The following is a 20,523-nucleotide window of genomic DNA, read 5'->3' as shown; positions in this document are numbered from 1 at the left end:
AAGAAATTCAACAGGTTGGCTCGTCTATGCCCAGAGCTAGTCAGCACAGAGAAGGAACGAATCCGGTTGATGCTCAAGATGCTGAGGCCAGAGATAGCAGTGAACGTGGCTGGTGGCATACATAGGCCACAAACCACAGAGGAGTTAGTGAGCAGTGCCTTGACCACAGAGCATTACCAGAACAGCATAAAGCAGCAGAAGCAAGTCTCCTCAGAGTCCAAAGGCCAAGGAAACTCTCACACTCAAAAACAGCAAGGCCACAGCTCCAACTGGAAAGGGAACTCCAACAACAAGCGTAAATCAGGGAGTGACTCAAAAGGAGGACCATCTAGTAAGCGACCCAGTTATCCAAAGTGTGCCACTTGTGGGAAATTCCACCCAGGGGTTTGTCGCAAGGGCACACGAGGATGCTTTGAATGTGGACAAGAAGGGCACATGGCCAAGCAATGCCCGAACAAGACCGGTCTTCCTCAGCCACAGCAGATTCAGTATGCAGGCCAGCCAGCTCAGTTATATCAGATGCAGGCCGCTCTAGAGGGTCCACATATCAGCCAGGGCAGATTAGAAGCCCCTCCAGCTATGGCGAATGCGAGGATCTACTCACTCACCAGAGAGGACGTAGCCAATGCCTCGACAGTTGTCACAGGTCAGATTAGCATTTTTCAGTATAGTGCTACTGTTCTATTTGATACTGGGGCAACCCATTCATATATAGCCAGGATATTCTCCGAAAAATTAGAAATACCCCCAGAGGCACTCAGTGGTCAGTTTATGACGGCACTACCTTCAGGAGAGGTCATGGCATCCACGCACTGGCTCAGAGCAGTGCCAGTTATTATAGCAGACAGGGAACTCTTTTGCGATCTGATCCTGCTAGAAATGACTGACTATGACGTCATCCTTGGAATGGACTTTCTGATCAGATACGGTGCTTCCATAGAGTGCCGTAAACAGAAAGTCGTATTCCAACCCGAAGCAGAAATACAGTTTGAATACCTCGGAGAACCAAAGAGAAAAACCAGAAAATTTCTCTCAGCAATGAAGGCACAGAAGTTGATGGATTCGGGATGTACGGAGTACCTAGCACATGTAGTCAATACCAGCCAGGACAAGGGCCAACAGCTAGCAGAGGTCTGAGTTGTATATGACTACCCACCAGTCTTCCCTGAAGAGTTACTAGGCCTAGCACCAGTCAGGGAGATTGAATTTGAGATAGAGTTTTTCCCTGGCACCAATCCTATTTCCAAGGCGCCTTACCGCATGGCTCCAGCAGAACTGAAGGAACTTCATGAGTAACTACAGGAGCTGCTTGACAAGGGTTTCATACGCCCTAGTCACTCACCATGGGGAGCGCCCGTACTGTTCGTGAAGAAGAAGGATGGAAGCATGTGGCTATGCATAGACTACAGAGCACTGAATCAGGTCACGATCAAGAACAGGTATCCTCTTCCCAGAATAGATGACCTGTTCGACTAGTTAAAGGGAGCAGCAGTGTTCTCTAAGACCTAGTGAGTGAAGCTAGGCAATTGGGAAAGTCCTGGTGAGTGAAGCCGGGCAAGAGAAATCCAAATGGGTCAAGGTATGACCAGACATTTGGTGAGAGTCCAAGTAGGTCAAAGGGATTGACCGGATACTTGGCACGAGAAAGAAAAGTCCAAGTAGGTCAGAGGGACTGACCGGATACTTGGCAAGAAGAGAAAAGTCCAAGTGGGTCAAAGGGATTGACCAGACACTTGGTGAGAGAGTCCTAGCCGGACAAGGGTGACCGGATGCTAGGTCTTATGTACCAACAAGTCATGGTTGACTAGATGTTGGTTTAGGGGGCTTTAGACTTGGTTTTGGGCAAAAACCAAGATCTGGATTGATCCGTGGATTGATCCAGCAGGTTTGGATTGATCCGTGGATTGATCCAGCAGGTTTGGATCGATCCGTGGATCGATCCAGCAGATCTGGATCGATCCACCGATCGATCCGGTGAGTCCCCGCGAACAGAACCCCTTTGGATCGATCCGTGGATCGATCCAGAGGTCCCAATCGATCAGTGGATCGATTGGGACGCTGCTGCTTCGCGCGATAAGCGCTGGATCGATCCGTGGCACAGAGGCGCTCTGGATCGATCCGTGGATCGATCCAAAGCCTCCCCGATCGATTGGGAGCAATCCAATCGATTGGGATTCGACCGTTCGCGTCGTTTATAGCTGTTGGCATGCGATTTCTTCATAAAAACTTCACCGATTGATTCCAGATTCATCACAGCTCCTCCCCAGCACTCTCTAAGCTCCTCACCGCCAGTTCTTGAAGGTTCTTGGAGGTTCATCCAAGTCAAGAGGCGAGTTGCAACGAGAAGAAGAAGAAGCTAGGGTTTTTACTGCATCTCTTGTAAGCTTTTGCTTATTCTTTACTACCCTTTCTTCTACTTGTATTGAGAGTCTTGTAGGGCTTCTCCGCCTTCGGTAGTTACCGAAAAGGAGTGTTTATTAGTGGAGGTGTGTGTGTGTGCGTGGATCCTTGGACTAGTCACCTCTTGTGAGGTGGATAACAAGTAAAATCCTATTGTTAGCATTGTTGTAGTTTGTTTCTTTGTATTCCGCTGCGCATCACTTTGAAGAAACAAGCAACGAAGCACGACGAGCACACGCGAAGCTATTCACCCCCCCCCCCTCTAGCTACTTTTCGGTCTCAACAAGTGGTATCAGAGCGAGGCCGCTCTTCACCGGAATCATCGCCGGAAGGGTCAAGCATAACAAGAAGAGCTAGAGGGTGAAGAAGTTGAAACAAAATTGTCAAAGTCAAAGAAATTCAAAAGCTCAACTTCTACAATGGAATTCCAGGATGGGCTCGGATTCGACACGAGGGTGGCTCCTCCATACACTTCCACGAGCTTCGATTCTTGGAAATCAAGAATCGAAAATTTTCTTATGATGGAGATAGAGCAATGGTTTGCTCTTATGGAAGGCTTCAAGACTCCAACAAACTCAAAGGGCAAAGTTCTCAAGACGAGCAAGTGGAGCCAAGAGCAAGTCCAAAGGTGCGAGGCCAATGACAAAGTGACCAAGCTTTTGGTCAATTTATTGCCAAGCACCATCCTTTGCAAAATTGGAGAATTTGAAGATGCAAAGGAATTATGGAGTAAATTGGCCAAGCTTCATGAAGAGATCCCCTCCACTGTACAAGAGCAAGAAGTATCCAAAGAGGGTGACTCTTTGGAGCAAGACCAAGAGGAGGACTCCAAGGTTGAGAGATGCTCAACCTCCGAAGAAGAAGTCCAAGAAGAAGTTTCATCCTCAAGGGAATGCATCGAAGGGAACAAGGAGGGAGCATACTCCTTATTTCATATTCAAGATGATGAAGCCTCCACCTCTAGGATTGAGGGGGAGCAACTCTTGGTGACACCGGATCAAGAAGAAGGAGAACCTCCACATCCGGGTCAAGAGAAGAAGAGGATGAAGAAGCTTCCACCTCCACAAGTAAAGATGAATCAATTGGAGGGAAATCGATTTCGGATCAAGAGGAAGCCTCTACATTCATATCAAATGGAGGAAAAGATGCCACCCTTACAAGCAAAGGTAAAAATATTTCAATTAATAATAAAAATCATATTATATGCTTTGAATGTAGGGAACATGGGCACTACAAGAGTAAGTGCCCTAAATTGGCCAAGAAGAAGGGCCAAGTGGCACCTAAGGGCAAGGAGAAGCCCAAGGAGACCATCCCCGGAACAAAGAAGAGCAAGGAGCACATTGTGTGTTTCTCTTGCAATCAAAAGGGGCATTACCGAAGTCAATGCCCTAATGGGAAGAAGATGGTCAAGGCTCATGGAGGAAGCTCAAGTCAAGGGGGAGCCTCCAAGGTAAAAAGAAAGGTAACTTTCATTGAGCCTACTCCTTTAAATTATGGTAAAAAGCATGATAGTTCTAATTTATATCATTTTAATGCTATTTACCATGAAAATAGGAAGCATGATAGCATTAAGGAAAAACATATAGCTTTTCATGCTAAAACTACTACACCTAAGGCTAGGAATGTAGATAAAAATCTAGGCAATCACACTAAGGACCTTAGCTACAAGCCTAGAAATAAAAATGCTCATAAATTTAATGGAAAACCAAAAACTAAGGACTTAATGATAGAAAATCAAGGCTTGAGGTCAAGGCTTGATAAAATGGAAAAGACCCTAAAAAGGATGGAAAATATCCTAAAAGGGCAAAATGAGCATAGCCTAGGTCTAGGAGCACAAAGGTCATCTAATGGCCATAGGGGTTTGGGATACAAACCAAAGGCTAAGAAGGATGTAACCTCTTACCATAGGGTTCCATATAGTTATGGAACCAACCCTAGGTCTAGTGGTCAAGCCAAAAATACAAGGGAAATTATCCCTAAGAGTATTTTTGCAACAAATGTGACTAAGACTTCTAAGAAGTCTAAGAAAGTCACAAAGAAGGTTACAAGGGAAGCAATCCCTAGAGTTGACCTAGAAAAAGTGACCAAGACTTCTAAGAAGCCAAACAAGGTCACTAGGAAGGTATCTAGGGAAGTTATCCCTAGTGAATACCTAGAGCATCCAAGGAGCACCAATAAGTTTTGGGTTCCTAGGAGCATTTTCTCTATCCCATAGATGGGTTAGAGAGTGTCAACTCTGAGAAGAAGGGTAGTTAACCCAACTTTGAAGAAATTGACACTCAAGGAGCATTTTCAAGGTTTTTGTTAACCTTTGAAAATGAAATGGATTTATTGTTACTCTTGGAAAGAGTAAAATGTGCTATAAAGGAAGAAATTTGAGATGACTTTAAATGGCACAAGAAATCAAGTGTTAAGAAATACCAAATTGGGATTTTGGTATTGTCTTAGGAATTTAAGGCAAATCTAAGCCTTAATTTAAGTGATTACTCTTATGGGAAAATAAAATATGCCAACATTTGAGGAATATTTTAAATTTTTAATTGGCATAATTAATTCAAGAGATTAAAGAAATGTTAAGTTGGGTTTTGGCATTTTCCTAAGGAAATTGGGCAATCTAGAGTTTATGCTTTAGGATTAGCTAAGGGTTAAGGATATTTAGATAGATAATTTAGGTATATTTTATTTATGCTGAATCTTGCCATGATTGTTTGCCCATTATATGCCATGACATCATGTTTTATTTTTGCACTCATACCTTATTATGAAAATACAAAAATATCATGTCATGTCATACATACATCATGTAATTATAGGAATCTTTCTTTTGAAAGTTATTTCATTTTGATGTATGCCATAGCATAATCATGCATTAAGTTTAATTCCTTGTAATTAAGGACAAATGACATTTAACAACACTTATTAACAAGTGACATCCTGGGTGGATGTCTAATATCTCTAAAATGCCTAGATAGATATGCATGATCCCTAGAATAGGGCAAAACCAAATTTTACATCTCACAAAGACCTATAAGATGACTTGTATGTGTTTTGTCCACAATAGATACAAGTGAGATGTTAGGATGATGAACAAAACTCAACATGTTGATTTAGTGCATTCTTTTGAGTTTTAGGTTCATCAAAACACATAGTTATGTGTTTTCCCATCATTGGGAAAGCTAATGTACAAGTCATGTGCATTAAGCCCAAGGAATGTGATGGGATATTGGTTTTGAAAATTATTTTAAAAGACTTTTGGAAAACCTTGGTGAAGGCTATCTTTTGATAGTAATCATCATTGAATAGTTAGACACAAACTTGAAGAAAACGCTAAAGTTTTTGCAAGTTTTCAAGTTTGTGTCAATCTTTGAAAATATGATGTATTTTCATAGAAAACTATTTTTCCATGATAAATTATACCCTAAATAATGTCTACACAAATTTTTACGATTTTTGGAATTTTGTAGAATTTTCTAGGGGTTTCTGAAATTGGCTGAAATTGAATTTCAGCAATTTCAGGCCTCCAATCGATCAGTGGATCGATTAGAGTGCCTCAATCGATCAGTCGATCGATTGAGAAGGCATTTCTCGCGAGCAGAAGCTCGCTGGATCGATCAGCCGATCGATCCAAGAAGACTGAATCGATCAGTGGATCGATTCAGCAGGGTTCAATCGATTGGAACCCAACTCCAATCGATCGAAGATGCTGATTTTGGCTGGGAAAGCTTATTTTCAGCATTTTGAACCTATTCTAGTCTAGGTAACCATTCCAAACTCCTGAAAATACATTTGTATACATAAAAAGGGTGTTTTCATGTGGAAAACAAGGATGGATTGGTTAAGGAAGGCTAAGTTGAAGTTTAGGTTGAGGTTTGTTTCAAATTTTGAATATTTGAACCTCAAAACTTCTAAAATTGGGTTTCCTAAAGTTTTGGGGATTTCAAGTCATTGTTGGTGCAATGACAGAAGTTACCACCATGTCTTTAGGGGGAGGGACTCTTTAAAGACATGAAAATTATTTTTTCATGAACCTTGGAAGGTGGTCAACCTTCCGTTAAGAACATGCTCAAGGTTGAGCGTTTGAACTTTAATGGGGAGTGGATATCCTCATTGTTCAAGTGGCTTCAAGTGGATAATGCTCAAGGATGGGCATGTGCCTACATTGGGGGAGAATGTAGGGTTAAGGTTAATGAAGAGTATGGGACCTTCATTATCGTGTTGGTCACAACGAGTGAAGTTGTGAACAACGATGAGCAACTCTTCAGGGGGAGAGTTTTCAACAATGGGGCATTTGTTGAAGAGTGCCCAAAATTGAGACACGGGTTGATGTGTGCTCAAAGATGGTTTGATGTGTGCCAATAGGGGGAGAATGAAAGGGAGTAAGTTAGGCTTTCATTACCTAGAGAGAGTTTGCCCTCTTAGGGGGAGAATGAAGGGCTTAACTTATGTATTCATTACCTAGTGGCATGAAGAAGGTTTAGGCTATGGGATTAGCCTAACTTACATGTGGTATTGTAAGTGATAGTGTTGGTATTGTCAAACATCAAAAAAGGGGAGATTGTTGGTGCAACATCCCTCAGGTCAAGGTTGACCTGGTTGACCAAGCTTGAGTCTTGGTTTGGGTTTCGATGTTTGACAATGCAAGGTTGATTGAAGAAGAGTCAAGTAGGTCAAGGATGACCGGATACTTGACTGGGAAAGTCCTGGTGAGTGAAGCCAGGTGAAAGACCTAGTGAGTGAAGCTAGGCAATTGGGAAAGTCCTGGTGAGTGAAGCTAGGCAATTGGGAAAGTCCTGGTGAGTAAAGCCAGGTGAAAGACCTAGTGAGTGAAGCTAGGCAATTGGGAAAGTCCTGGTGAGTGAAGCCGGGCAAGAGAAATCCAAATGGGTCAAGGTATGACCAGACATTTGGTGAGAGTCCAAGTAGGTCAAAGGGATTGACCGGATACTTGGCACGAGAAAGAAAAGTCCAAGTAGGTCAGAGGGACTGACCGGATACTTGGCAAGAAGAGAAAAGTCCAAGTGGGTCAAAGGGATTGACCAGACACTTGGTGAGAGAGTCCTAGCCGGTCAAGGGTGACCGGATGCTAGGTCTTATGTACCAACAAGTCATGGTTGACTAGATGTTGGTTTAGGGGGCTTTAGACTTGGTTTTGGGCAAAAACCAAGATCTGGATTGATCCGTGGATTGATCCAGCAGGTTTGGATTGATCCGTGGATTGATCCAGCAGGTTTGGATCGATCCGTGGATCGATCCAGCAGATCTGGATCGATCCACCGATCGATCCGGTGAGTCCCCGCGAACAGAACCCCTTTGGATCGATCCGTGGATCGATCCAGAGGTCCCAATCGATCAGTGGATCGATTGGGACGCTGCTGCTTCGCGCGATAAGCGCTGGATCGATCCGTGGATCGATCCAGGCATTTTTCCAGAGCACAGAGGCGCTCTGGATCGATCCGTGGATCGATCCAAAGCCTCCCCGATCGATTGGGAGCAATCCAATCGATTGGGATTCGACCGTTGGCGTCGTTTATAGCTGTTGGCGTGCGATTTCTTCAGAAAAACTTCACCGATTGATTCCAGATTCATCACAGCTCCTCCCCAGCACTCTCTAAGCTCCTCACCGCCAGTTCTTGAAGGTTCTTGGAGGTTCATCCAAGTCAAGAGGAGAGTTGCAACGAGAAGAAGAAGAAGCTAGGGTTTTTACTGCATCTCTTGTAAGCTTTTGCTTATTCTTTACTACCCTTTCTTCTACTTGTATTAACAGTCTTGTAGGGCTTCTCCGCCTTCGGTAGTTACCGAAAAGGAGTGTTTATTAGTGGAGGTGTGTGTGTGTGCGTGGATCCTTGGACTAGTCACCTCTTGTGAGGTGGATACCAAGTAAAATCCTATTGTTAGCATTGTTGTAGTTTGTTTCTTTGTATTCCGCTGCGCATCACTTTGAAGAAACAAGCAACGAAGCACGACGAGCACACGCGAAGCTATTCACCCCCCCTCTAGCTACTTTTCGGTCTCAACACCTAGCACATGTAGTCAATACCAGCCAGGACAAGGGCCAACAGCTAGCAGAGGTCCAAGTTGTATGTGACTACCCAGCAGTCTTCCCTGAAGAGTTACCAGGCCTAGCACCAGTCAGGGAGATTGAATTTGAGATAGAGCTTTTCCCTGGCACCAATCCTATTTCCAAGGCGCCTTACTGCATGGCTCCAGCAGAACTGAAGGAACTTCATGAGCAACTACAGGAGCTGCTTGACAAGGGTTTCATACGCCCTAGTCACTCACCATGGGGAGCGCCCGTACTGTTCGTGAAGAAGAAGGATGGAAGCATGCGGCTATGCATAGACTACAGAGCACTGAATCAGGTCACGATCAAGAACAGGTATCCTCTTCCCAGAATAGATGACCTGTTCGACCAGTTAAAGGGAGCAGCAGTGTTCTCTAAGATTGACCTCAGATCAGGATATCACCAAGTCAGAGTCAAGGAGGGTGATATACCGAAGACAGCATTCAGGACCAGATACGGACATTACGAGTTCGTAGTCATGCCTTTTGGCGTGACAAATGCTCCAGCTACATTCATGGATCTCATGAACAGAGTATTCAGGGAGTATTTAGATAAGTTTGTTATTGTGTTTATCGATGACATTCTTATCTACTCAGGAACTCAGGAAGAACACTCAGAGCACCTGAAACTAGTATTGCAGACCCTTCAGCAGAACCAGCTATACGCCAAGTTCACGAAATGTGAATTTTGGCTAGATCAGGTGTCCTTCCTGGGTCACATCATCTCAAAGGATGGTATTATGGTAGATCCCAGTAAGATAGAAGCAGTAAGTAACTGGAAGAGACCTAAGAATGCCAGCGAGATCAGGAGCTTTCTGGGATTAGCAGGATATTACAGGAAGTTTGTAGAGGACTTCTCCAGGGTAGCCTCCCCACTGACAGCTCTTACCAGAAAGAATAGAAAATTTCAATGGACAGAGGACTGTGAGAACTGCTTCAGCGAGCTAAAAAGGAGGTTGACCAGTGCTCCCATTTTGGCTCTATCAGACGACACCAGCAGCTTTGACATCTATAGTGATGCCTCTAAGTTGGGACTAGGAGCAGTACTGATGCAAAATGGCAAGGTGATCGCCTATGCCTCCAGACAACTCAAGGATTATGAGAAGAATTACCCTACTCATGACCTTGAGCTGGCAGCAGTAGTGTTCGCTCTCAAAATTTGGAGACATTACTTATATGGAGCTCAGTGCAGAGTGTATACAGATCATCAGAGTCTGAAGTATTTCTTCACTCAGAAGGATCTGAACATGCGACAGCGCAGGTGGCTTGAGCTGGTCAAGGACTATGATGTAGACATCCTCTACCATCCAGGGAAAGCCAATAAGGTAGCAGATGCACTTAGCAGAAAATCCAGTGCTACCTTATTATCTCTTACAGCCATGTCACCGCCCCTACAGAAGGAGATCGTAGATTTCGGTCTCGAGTTCATCGTGGGACAGCTCTCTACTATGACCTTAGAGTCTACCTTGCTTGGTGATATTCAGTCAGCTCAGGAACAGGACCCTGAAATTCAGAAAATCAAGCAAGGGCTAGCAGAATCAGAGAGTAGAGAATTGAGTGTCCGATGGCGGGGTGTTGTATTTTGGTGAGACTGTGTTCCAGATCGGGAGGAGCTATGGAGATTTTAGATGAGGCTCACAGGACTCCTATGCGATGCATCCGAGTTCCACCAAAATGTATCAAGACACGAAGAACCGTTTTGGTGGTCCGGGATGAAGCGAGACATCGCCAGATATGTTAGCATCTGCCTCACCTGTCAGAGGGTTAAGGCAGAACATCAGCGACCTTGTAGCCTATTCTGATTCCGGAATGGAAGTGGGAGGATATCTCCATGGATTTCATAGTGGGACTACCCAGAACCACGAATGGTTTTGACGCCATCTGGGTAATAGTCGACAGGTTGACTAAATCAGCCCACTTTGTAGCTATCAAGATATCCTACTCCATGGAGAAGCTAGCTCGGTTGTATCTCCAGGAGATCGTCAGACTTCATGGAGTCCCAAGTATTATTGAGACAGCAGATTTACATCACACTTCGGGAGTGTGTACATCAGCATTGGGCACGAAGTTAAAGTTCAAGACAACATTCCATCCGACAGATGGTCGACAAAGCGAGTAAATCGGTGCTCGAAGATATGCTCGGCGTGTGCCTAGACTTGAGGAAGTTGGTGCAAATATCCGAGCTTAGCCGAATTTGCATACAACAACAGCTATCAGGCCACTATCGGCATGACACCTTATGAGGCTCTCTATGGGCGGAGGTGCAGATCACCAATCTGCTGGTATGAGAGTGGTGAACAGAAGGAACTAGAGCTTCAGACAGATCTAGTAGCAGATACCACAGCAGCCATACAGCAGATTAGAGACAGCACAGAGCCGTTAGAAGAGCTATGCTGATACACGACGTAGACCCCTAGAGTTTTCAGTTGGGGATACAGTTTTCCTCAGAGTAGCTCCCATGAAGGGAGTCATGCGTTTTGGGAAGAAGGGCAAGCTAGCTCCCAGATATGTGGGACCATACCTTATCAGCAGAAGAGTGGGCAAAGTAGCATATGAGCTAGAGCTACCCCAGGAAATGTCAGCTGTCCACAACGTATTTCATGTCTCTATACTGAAGAAGCATACCCCAGATGCCACCCAGGTGATTGAGCCCCAGTCGGTACAGATCCGCGAAGACCTCAGCTATGATAGTCGGCCTATTCAGATAATAGACCGAGCAGTTAAGAAATTGCGGAACAAGGAAGTACCATTAGTCAAAGTCATTTGGCACAGTCACACAGCAGAAGAGGCAACTTGGGAGACAGAAGCCAGCATGAGACAGAAGTACCCAGAATTATTCTAAGTTCGAGGACGAACTTTTTATAAGGTATGGGAAGTTGTAACGCCCGAAAATTCTCAAATTATTTTTAGAAATATTCTATGATTTTTCTGGAATTTTTAGATATTTTTCCGGAATTTTCCGAGTAGTGGAAGTAGCAAAAATAAATAGAACCGCAAAATAGCTTAGGCGGGAATCGAACCCGAGACCTGTGGTTTAGGGATAATGTTAGTAACCGGGTGAACCCAACAGGGCCGTGCTGAAAGAAAGAGGAACCAATTATATTTATATTAGAGTTGGGTTCAATAATCCACTTAATATAAATTGGGAACTTAAGTTGGGTTTGGTTTAATTTGGTTCGGCAGCCCCCTCCTCACAAAAACCTCACGCAACTCTCCCTCTCCAAAACCTCACCGCCGCCCACACCTCTCCCTCTCCTTCTCTCGGCGCCCTAGCCCAAGGTCCATAGGTTCATCTTCCGGCGACGACTCCAACACGAAAGAGGTTCTTCTCCGCGAGAGGAACGCGAAGACGTGATCGGATCGTCGAGAAGGTCATCTCCACCGGAATTCTAGCCAATAGAATCGTAAGAAATTACGAACAGGAGGTAAGAAGCCCCTCACCTGCAGTATAATAGCTCTGTTTGATTTCCTACGCATTAGTTTTAGCTATATGCAGGTTTTTCGACACTTAGGGTGTGTTTAAACCCTCCTCGAGGATTAGGGATCTAGTTGAGCACCTCTAGACGGGCCGGACACGTTGTTCTCATTTAGTTGGAGATTCTAGACGTTGTCGGGTGCCTAGAGGTGACCTCCCTATTAGAGGAGAGAGTTGGAGCACACCAAGTGTTCGGTAAAATGTTAGTGTAGCTAAATACCACCTCAGTTATGTTTAATAGCTCAATTAAATGCATTAGAAGCGTTTAAAACAGTAAATCAGTGTATTTTAGCTTATATGGGACTACGGTCCAATGGGTGGGCTCCCATAGTCGCCTCTAGGTTCAGACAACCTAGCTCTAGGTTCAGATAACCTAGAAACATCAAGTTAGAACAGTTAGCTATATCCAGTATTTTATTTTCAGTGGCACTGTACTGGATCAGATATCCATTGGGTTGGACTCCCACAGTCGTCCCTAGGTTTAGATAACCTAGTTAACCCTACTAAATTCGGGACTTGCAAACTCGGGTCTAGTTAGGGATGCGCGCACAGCAAGTACAGTTGCCGGGCCCAAACAGCATGATTATGTATTTTCACTTATTATGAAATAGTTTTCAAAACTCAAAATTAGTTATATTAGTTGAGGTTGATTTCAGTATCAGTTTAGCTTCAGTTTAGCTTCAGTTTAGCTCTTCCTTGTTTATACCTTATGATAGCTTATGTTCAGCTTATGTTATGTCATGCTTTGTATGATACCATGCCATGCCATGCTTGCATATTCAGTATGTTTTTTTTCAAACAGCATGATTTAAAATCATATCTGCATCGTGTGCATGATTTAGTGAGGTAGATGATTTCTTACTAAGCCTTAAGCTTACAGATTCTACTTTTCCTTATACTGTAGATAAAGGTAAAGGAAAGATGGACTAGCAGTGGAGGCTGGAGGACAATGCAAAGGATGGTGTGTGTGGCAGGAATTAGAATGAAGATCCTATGGATCTAGTTTTATTTTACTACGCATTAGAACGTGTAGCAAGTATAGTTATTAAAGTCTTGTCTCTTTTCCCTTATGCTTCGCATCCTGGTATGGTTAATGGTATGAACTAGTGAACATGCTTAATATTATGTCTTGAATGTTACCCAATGCATGATAGAATAGTTATTAGCATTTGTAGAGTGTTTCACTGATTTTGGCACGAAATCTGCTGAAATCAGAGTTTCAGCCTGAAATCAGAAACCCCTGATCGGTCAGCAAACCGATCAGGGAGTCTCTGATCGGTCGGTAGACCGATCAGGGACCTGATTTCTGCGAACAGTAACTTTCTGTTTGTATTCTGATCGATCTGTGGATCGATCAGGAGTTGAGAAGCCTCTGATCGGTCGGTAGACCGATCAGCGATCTGGTTTCTGCGAACACTTTCTGTTCGTTCCTTGATCGATCCGTGGATCGATCAGGAGCTGGATCGCGGCTCACTGATCGGTCAGCAGACCGATCAGTAAGCCACTGATCGGTCTGACTGACTGATCAGGGACTAGCTGGATCGGTCGACAGACCAATCCAGCAGCGTACAGAATTACAGCCTAGTTATGGATCGGTCGGTTGAACGATCCGGAGTTTCCTACCGTACCAGTATCAGTAGATCGGTCTGTGGATCGATCCGAAGTTAATAGTTTAGCAAAAATTTAAATTAGATCAGCTTTCCGCACAGTATAGCACAGCATAACTGTAGCGATTCGACCTTATAGTCTAGTAGTAGAAGGCGGGTCGTTACACCAAATCTCGTCGAATACATAAGCTGGTCTAATGACATCCTTTCTCATATAATATAAGAGGTCTTTATATAACTTGGCACAGTAAATATTCCAAGTCGTTGCAAATTCTGCCTCGTGTCCATCCTCCAATATATATCTTTTTTGTAATTAGAAATTAAAAATTTAGTATTTTAAAGGATAAATATAATGTACATATTCAATTTACTTACCATAAATTCTTTATAATAAAATTCTTCAGTCTCACTGTCTACATGTCTCCATGTCGTACCAACAATGCAAACTCTTTCTTTAAATTTTTTGGTAATATATGTCGACACTCGATGACCGTCAGCAGTAAACTTGCATATAAACAATTTTACGACATAAGATATATATGTTTAAAAAAAGAACTTGAATTACTAATAATAAAAAAATACTTACGACTGTCCAACAACCCTAAGAACTGTAGATTCATGGAGTGGTGGTGTTGGATGATCTGCCATGAGATATAATATCTACAAAATAACATTACAGCACATCATAATAAAGTTTACTTACATGATAATCAAGCAATAAAACATGATTGAAGCATAACTTACTTGATGAACAATAATGTTAAAATTTAATCAATGCTAGACTCTGGAAGTATTTCTACTCAACATCAATAGTTTGTAAGGCGTCGTCGTTGGACTCTGTTAGGTCAGCAAAATCCTCACTATTGGATGTCTCTCCATCATCAATCTCCTCGTCAGTGGCATTAACATCTACAAGTAATTGTGATGTAGATTGGAGTTGTGAATCAACTTAATGTCTCTATTTCATCATTCTAAAATGCATTATGCTTTTGAGCAGTAATGGTGTTCGACATTTCTATGGTCGAACGAGGCTTCATTTGACAAACAAACAACCATTCACTAGCACTTCTTCTCTTCGTAGGATATTCAAGATAAAAAACTTGACCCGCCTGTATTGCAAAAATGAAAGGTTAAAACTTATTGAACCTTTTATTTACATTAACTTCAACTAAATTATAATATGGATGTATTCTAACACCTGTTCTTGGGGTCGGATCATACCATGAACATTTGAACAACACACACCTTTTTATAGGTAATGCTGGATATTCAACCTCTATAATTTCCTCAAGTCTACCATAGTAATCAAACTCAGTGTTATTGGTGTCGATAGATCCTTTAACACAAACACCAGAATTATAAGTTAATCTCCGTGAATCTTGTTATGTCACATGGAATTTAAGACCATTAACATAGTAACCAGCGTAGACCATTATTTGGCAAAGGGGTTTTGATGCAAGATTCAATATTATATCATCTTGCACATTTGATATTTTACGGTCTTTCACCTATCAAAAGATTTATGGTATAAATTAGGACCGAATTTAATTTAATGAAGAATTATGAAAATTTCTCTAACTTACATATATTTGAAACCATAATTCAAATTTAGTCTCTAACTTTTCAGCATCCTCACTTACACTCATTGATAGATTTTGTAGATATAATTGTTGTTTATACAAGCTATGAAATAAGGTAATTTTGAGACAATTAGGATATTAAGAAAACAAATATAACGAGATAAAAGTTTGAGTGGAGAAGTTAACTTACTTGATGTATGGTTTGACCTCATCACAGTTTAAGAGTATGTATGTTCTTGCAGCATGATATTCTTGTTGATTTAACTATCTAGAAATAGATGCACCCATTGGTTTACCAACAAATTTGAAAATAAAAAGCATCGATGGGTCTATATTCTGAGTATCATCGAAATTTTAGGACATTTGTTCCGTTTGGTTTTAATATTATCAGCAAAATAATAGGAGCAAAAAGAAGATGCTTCCTCAACCAGATAAGCATTACATATTGACTCTTCAACTCTTGCTTTATTACGAACATTATTTTTTAATTTTCTCAAAAACCCATTCAAATGGATACATCCATCTATACTGAACAGGACCAGCTGTTTGTGCCTCATATGGTAAATGTAATGGCAGATGTTCCATTGAATCAAAAAAACTAGGTGAGAATATGCGCTCCAGTTTACAAAGTATGAGAGGAATGTATGTTTTTAGCCGAAGCATATCGGTCATCATAATACACCTCGCTGCCAAATCTTTGAAAAATAGACTTAACTTCGTAAGTGCTTGCCAAATATTATTGGGAAGTAAATCATGAAAAGCTATTGGAATAAGTCTTTGCATGAGCATGTGGCAGTCATGACTCTTCATTCTAAACATCTTTAACTTGTTCATATCAACACATCGAGCCATATTCGAATCATATCCATCTGGGAATTTGATTTCTTTTAACCAACTACATAAAGCTTGTTTACCATCTTTGTCTAATGTATAACACGCTTTTGGAAACTTATTAGTTGTTTCATTCTGATGCAACTCTGGCATGTTAATTAATTCTTTTAATTCCTCATATGATTTTGCAGTGCCCTTTGTTCTTCCATGCACATTCATCACAGTGTTGAAGAAATTATCAAAGAAATTTTTTCTCAGCATGCATCACATCTATATTATGTCGAATGAATAGATACTTCCAATAAGGCAGCTCCCAGAAAATGCTCCTTTTCTTCCAACCACACTTGCACATCCTAACAAAATATTTATTTATCTCATCAGAATTAGGCTGAGATACTATGAGAAATCCATAACTATCTATTTGTTCAATGATTTCTTCACCTGAAGCATGGACTGTTGGGGGAGATTTTTTTACTACAAAATTCTTTAGAAAATTTTTATTATTTCGCCAAAAAGGGTGATCAACTGATAAAAATTTATGGAGATTATCAAACCAAGATACCTTCCCACTACAAGATAATGAAAATGCATCGGACTCTGTCATGCAATGTGGGCATGCTAATTTACTAGCTGTGCTCCATCCTAATAACATTGAGTATGCTAGAAAATCACTGATCGTCCATAATAAGGTAGCATGCAATGTAAAATTAGTTTTACTTGCAATATCATAAGTCATCGACCCTACATTCCATAATTCATTCAGCTTGGCAATTAAAGGTTGCAAGAAAATATCTATCTTATCTTTGGGATTGGTTGGACCAGGAATAAGCACAGTAAGGAACATAAATTAATCTTTCATGCACATCTATGGCGGTAAGTTGTACGGTGTTAATATAACTGGCCAAGATGAATATTGCTGTCCTGACTGACCAAATGATTGAAATTCATCTGCAAAAAGTCTCAATCTCACATTACGTGGTTTCATTGCAAAGAAAGGAAATACAGTATCAAGATGTTTCTATGCAGGAGAATCACAAGGATGACACATTATACCTTCTTTGTGCTCATGCTCATGATGCCACATCATGTGGCAAGCTGTAGCTGCAGATGAATACAAGCGTTGAAGTCTAGCAGTTAACAGAAAATAATACATCACTTTCCAAGTAATATTTTTCCTCTTCTTCCTTGGTATGTGAGTACGATACTTAAAACAAGGGTCAGTACAGATTTTACATTCATTCAGATCGCTGTCTTCATTCCAAAATATCATACAGTTGTTTATACAACAATCAATCTTCTCTACAGACAAACTTAAACCTCTGGTCAATTTCTTTATTTCATAGAAGCTATCAGTTATTATGTTATCAGCAGGGAGCAACTCTGACATCAATTGGTAGATATCATCGTAACATCTTTTAGAAAAATGATGTTCTTCTTTCATATTCAATAATCTTACAATAGCTGATAGTTAAGAATGACCTGAAGGAATGCCTTCCCACACTTCTCTTTCACTAGCCTTTAACATCTCATATAGTTGTTGATATTCAGGTGTTGATATTTCATCTATATTGGAATAATCAACTGCATTCATCGCATCATTAACCATTGATTGCATTGTAATATCAATATTGGTTGATGCTTCAAGAGCGATAACAGTTATCCTAGATGACAACCCACCAGAAGGCCCAATTGGTTCATATAAATAAGGTTCTCCGTGACAATACCAATTGTAGTAATTTGACACAAAATCATTTCTACATAGATGCATTTTTACGGTATCATCATCACGGAAAGCTCTATTTTGACATTTTTTATGATTGCACGGACACTGTAATTCGGTACCATTCATACATTCTGGATGACTTTTAACAAAGTTCACAAATTGTTTAATTTCAGCAATAAAATCAGCTCTGAGAAATCTATTTTCCAATTGATTATACATCCAAGTTTTGTTCATGTACACTGTTACCTAATGAAAACACAATTTGAAACATTATTAAACTTGTATCATTTGAAATAAGCTTAAATAAAGCATTTTGAACTTAGTTTCATCTCATGATCTTCGTATCATATTACCAAAATTCTCCTCTACACTAAAGCAAATGAATGATAAACTTAGAATATAAAGATATTGTTTACGGCATCATTATAAACTTAGAATATCATGTTTTTGCTTAGGGAACCATTATAAACTTAGATTTTCTAATAAACATATGCTGTTGCTTAAACTTAGACTTTCTAGAAATCTCTACAACATTGACACCTCCAATTTGTACAGCCTTGGTTCACTCCAAGGATGGAAGGTCCTTTCTTCTCCTCACATGATGCTGCAAGAATTTGGATTCTCTTCTTCGCTCTGCACGAAGTAATAGGTGCTCGTGTGAGAATTGTACGAGCTGAGTAGCTCTTCGATCATTCGTTCATGGGGCTCTTTCTTCTCATCCTTCTTGCCTTCCTCTTTCTTTTCCTCTTTTGCTTCATCCTTCTTTGCTTCCTCTTTCTTAGGCTCTTCCTTCTTCTCCTCCTTCGCCGGCCCTACTGAGACAATGTCAGTCTTCCAGAATTTCCTCAATTTGCTCACAACATCCACAGGGTCGACGGACCCGATCACTGTCATTTTCCTCTCATTCATATGGATGGCGAGCGAATCAATCCCTGTTCCATAAAACTACAATATGATACAAGTACACTGTATACATAACACATGCAATGCAACTATACGATGAGCATAAAGTGAGTCTGAAATTCAACAAGTTGGATTACAAGGCAAAATACTACCTTGAAGGGTTGATACAACCTTCATGGCCTTCTGTTTCTCCTTACCATCACGTAAATTCAGTTTGACCACAATTTTCTGCAGGCGAAACACACATCAGTATGAACAATTCAGCAAGGTGTGGTATATGATACTTGGATGGCTAAATTCCAGTATATATATGTTGAAAAAGAATGATCTCGACCAAAAGAAAAAGGTAATTAAAGTTGAAAAATAGCTTCATCCTTACCTCTCTTCTTTACTTGAAAGAAGAAGAGAGGGCTAATTTTAACAGAGAACGAGCTTTTTAAGATCCTTGAACTCCACAAGAATATTCATTGAAGGATTAGGAGGTGAGAAGTTGGCACAGAGTTGGTAAGCCATCAACTTTGCAGAAGAAGCGACATGGAGGATGATAGAAAGAACAGTACTCACCTTCATCTTCTCTTCGAAAAGCCACCACCAGCTGCCCAATTGCCCAGTGAATCAGAAGGAGTGAAGGTTTAATTTCTACAAGTGAATTAGGAGGAGGGAAGTGAGGGTGGAAGCTTACAAGGGAAGGTGGAGGGGAGAAATGCTGATCTAAGAAGGCAGGTCATGTACGCAAATGAAATCGCGATGGACTTTTACAAGTGGTGATAAGGATGTAATTAGGACCCTAATTATAGGAATTGTTTATGAATAAATTTATTTATTATTTTTTTATTCAAATATATAAAAAATTATAAAGTTTGATAATCTAAAATTGTTTATAAAATATTAAAAATAAGAAAAGTTGAGCTTGAACTTGAGCTTGAATTCAATAAGATTTTTTGATAAGTAAATAAAGAAGCTTAAACACAATTAAATTCAACTCGGCTTGGCTCTTTCTCAGCTCCTAAATGCATATTCTGCTAAGCTCAATCCTAGTTTACAATTTTGTTTTTTAGAGAAGTATTATAAGACCTAATTTTGATGATAAAAATTAGAATCTTGAAGGGAAGCCCTATAAAGGGAAAGGTTTTAAACTTAGTAGATTAAAAATATAATATATGAAATTTAAGTTTAGCAATATTAGAATTAATGAAACAATTGTTAAGATAGGAGAGGACGAGTTGCCCGGAACCGAGAGATTTAGGGTGCGTTTGGTTTACCCCATTTTCATTTCCATTTTCTGAAAAACGCACGTTTTTTATTTTTTAGAAAATGACTTTTCTGCGTTTTTCGTTTTCTTAGAAAACACTCTCTCATTTTCTTAAAAATGAACGTGGAAAACGCAAACCAAACGCGTTTTCCATTTTCTCAGAAAATGAAAACAGAAAACAGCGTGGAAAACACAAACCAAACACCCCCTTAAATATTTAGGATCATTTTTACAAAATGATGGAGGGATTGAGAGAGATGTCTTACATAGAATACAAGCAGAATGGGTAAAATGGAGGGGAGCATCGAGTGTTTTATGTGACCGTAAAGTACCTCTTAAACTTAAAGATAAGTTCTATAAAACCATAGTTAGACCTTCTATGTTATATGGAACTGAATGTTGGGTTATGACTCGAGCACATGAGCAAAAAATGAGAGTTGCAGAGATGAGAATGTTAAGGTGAATGTGTGGACATACGAAGATGGATAAAATAAGAAATGAAAGCATTAGAGAGAAAGTCGGAGTTGCATCTATTGAGGAAAAACTCCGAGAGACACGTTTAAGATGGTACGGATATGTTCTTAGACGACCAATAAATGCTCGAGTTAGGCGATGTGAAACTATGATAAACATGCATATCAAACGAGGAAGAGGAAGACAAAAAAAGACTTGGTTAGCAATAATAAAACAAG

At 40.8% G+C, this 20,523-nt stretch overlaps 1 protein-coding gene across 1 annotated transcript; it reads right to left on the bottom strand.

Moving 5' to 3' along the window:
- Positions 1-18,096: 18,096 nt before the first annotated feature.
- LOC122040097 (heavy metal-associated isoprenylated plant protein 39-like) lies at positions 18,097-19,332 on the bottom strand. The gene is made up of 3 exons (XM_042599458.1): positions 19,144-19,332; positions 18,732-18,807; positions 18,097-18,608 (listed from the first exon to the last, which is right to left on the bottom strand). The coding sequence occupies exons 1-3, from the start codon at positions 19,147-19,149 to the stop codon at positions 18,271-18,273; spliced, it is 420 nt and encodes a 139-aa protein (XP_042455392.1). The 5' UTR covers positions 19,150-19,332; the 3' UTR covers positions 18,097-18,270.
- Positions 19,333-20,523: the final 1,191 nt, after the last annotated feature.

The sequence above is a fragment of the Zingiber officinale genome, chromosome 2A, assembly GCF_018446385.1.
Source record: "Zingiber officinale cultivar Zhangliang chromosome 2A, Zo_v1.1, whole genome shotgun sequence".
Taxonomy (NCBI): domain Eukaryota; kingdom Viridiplantae; phylum Streptophyta; class Magnoliopsida; order Zingiberales; family Zingiberaceae; genus Zingiber; species Zingiber officinale.
The sequence above is the reverse complement of the archived record's forward strand: the minus strand, read 5'-3'. Positions and strand labels throughout refer to the sequence as shown.

Coding starts and splice junctions, on each gene's coding strand:
- LOC122040097 (XM_042599458.1), bottom strand. Junction 18,609..18,731: donor GGTTGTATCAACCCTTCAAG/GTAGTATTTTGC, acceptor TTTATGGAACAG/GGATTGATTCGCTCGCCATC.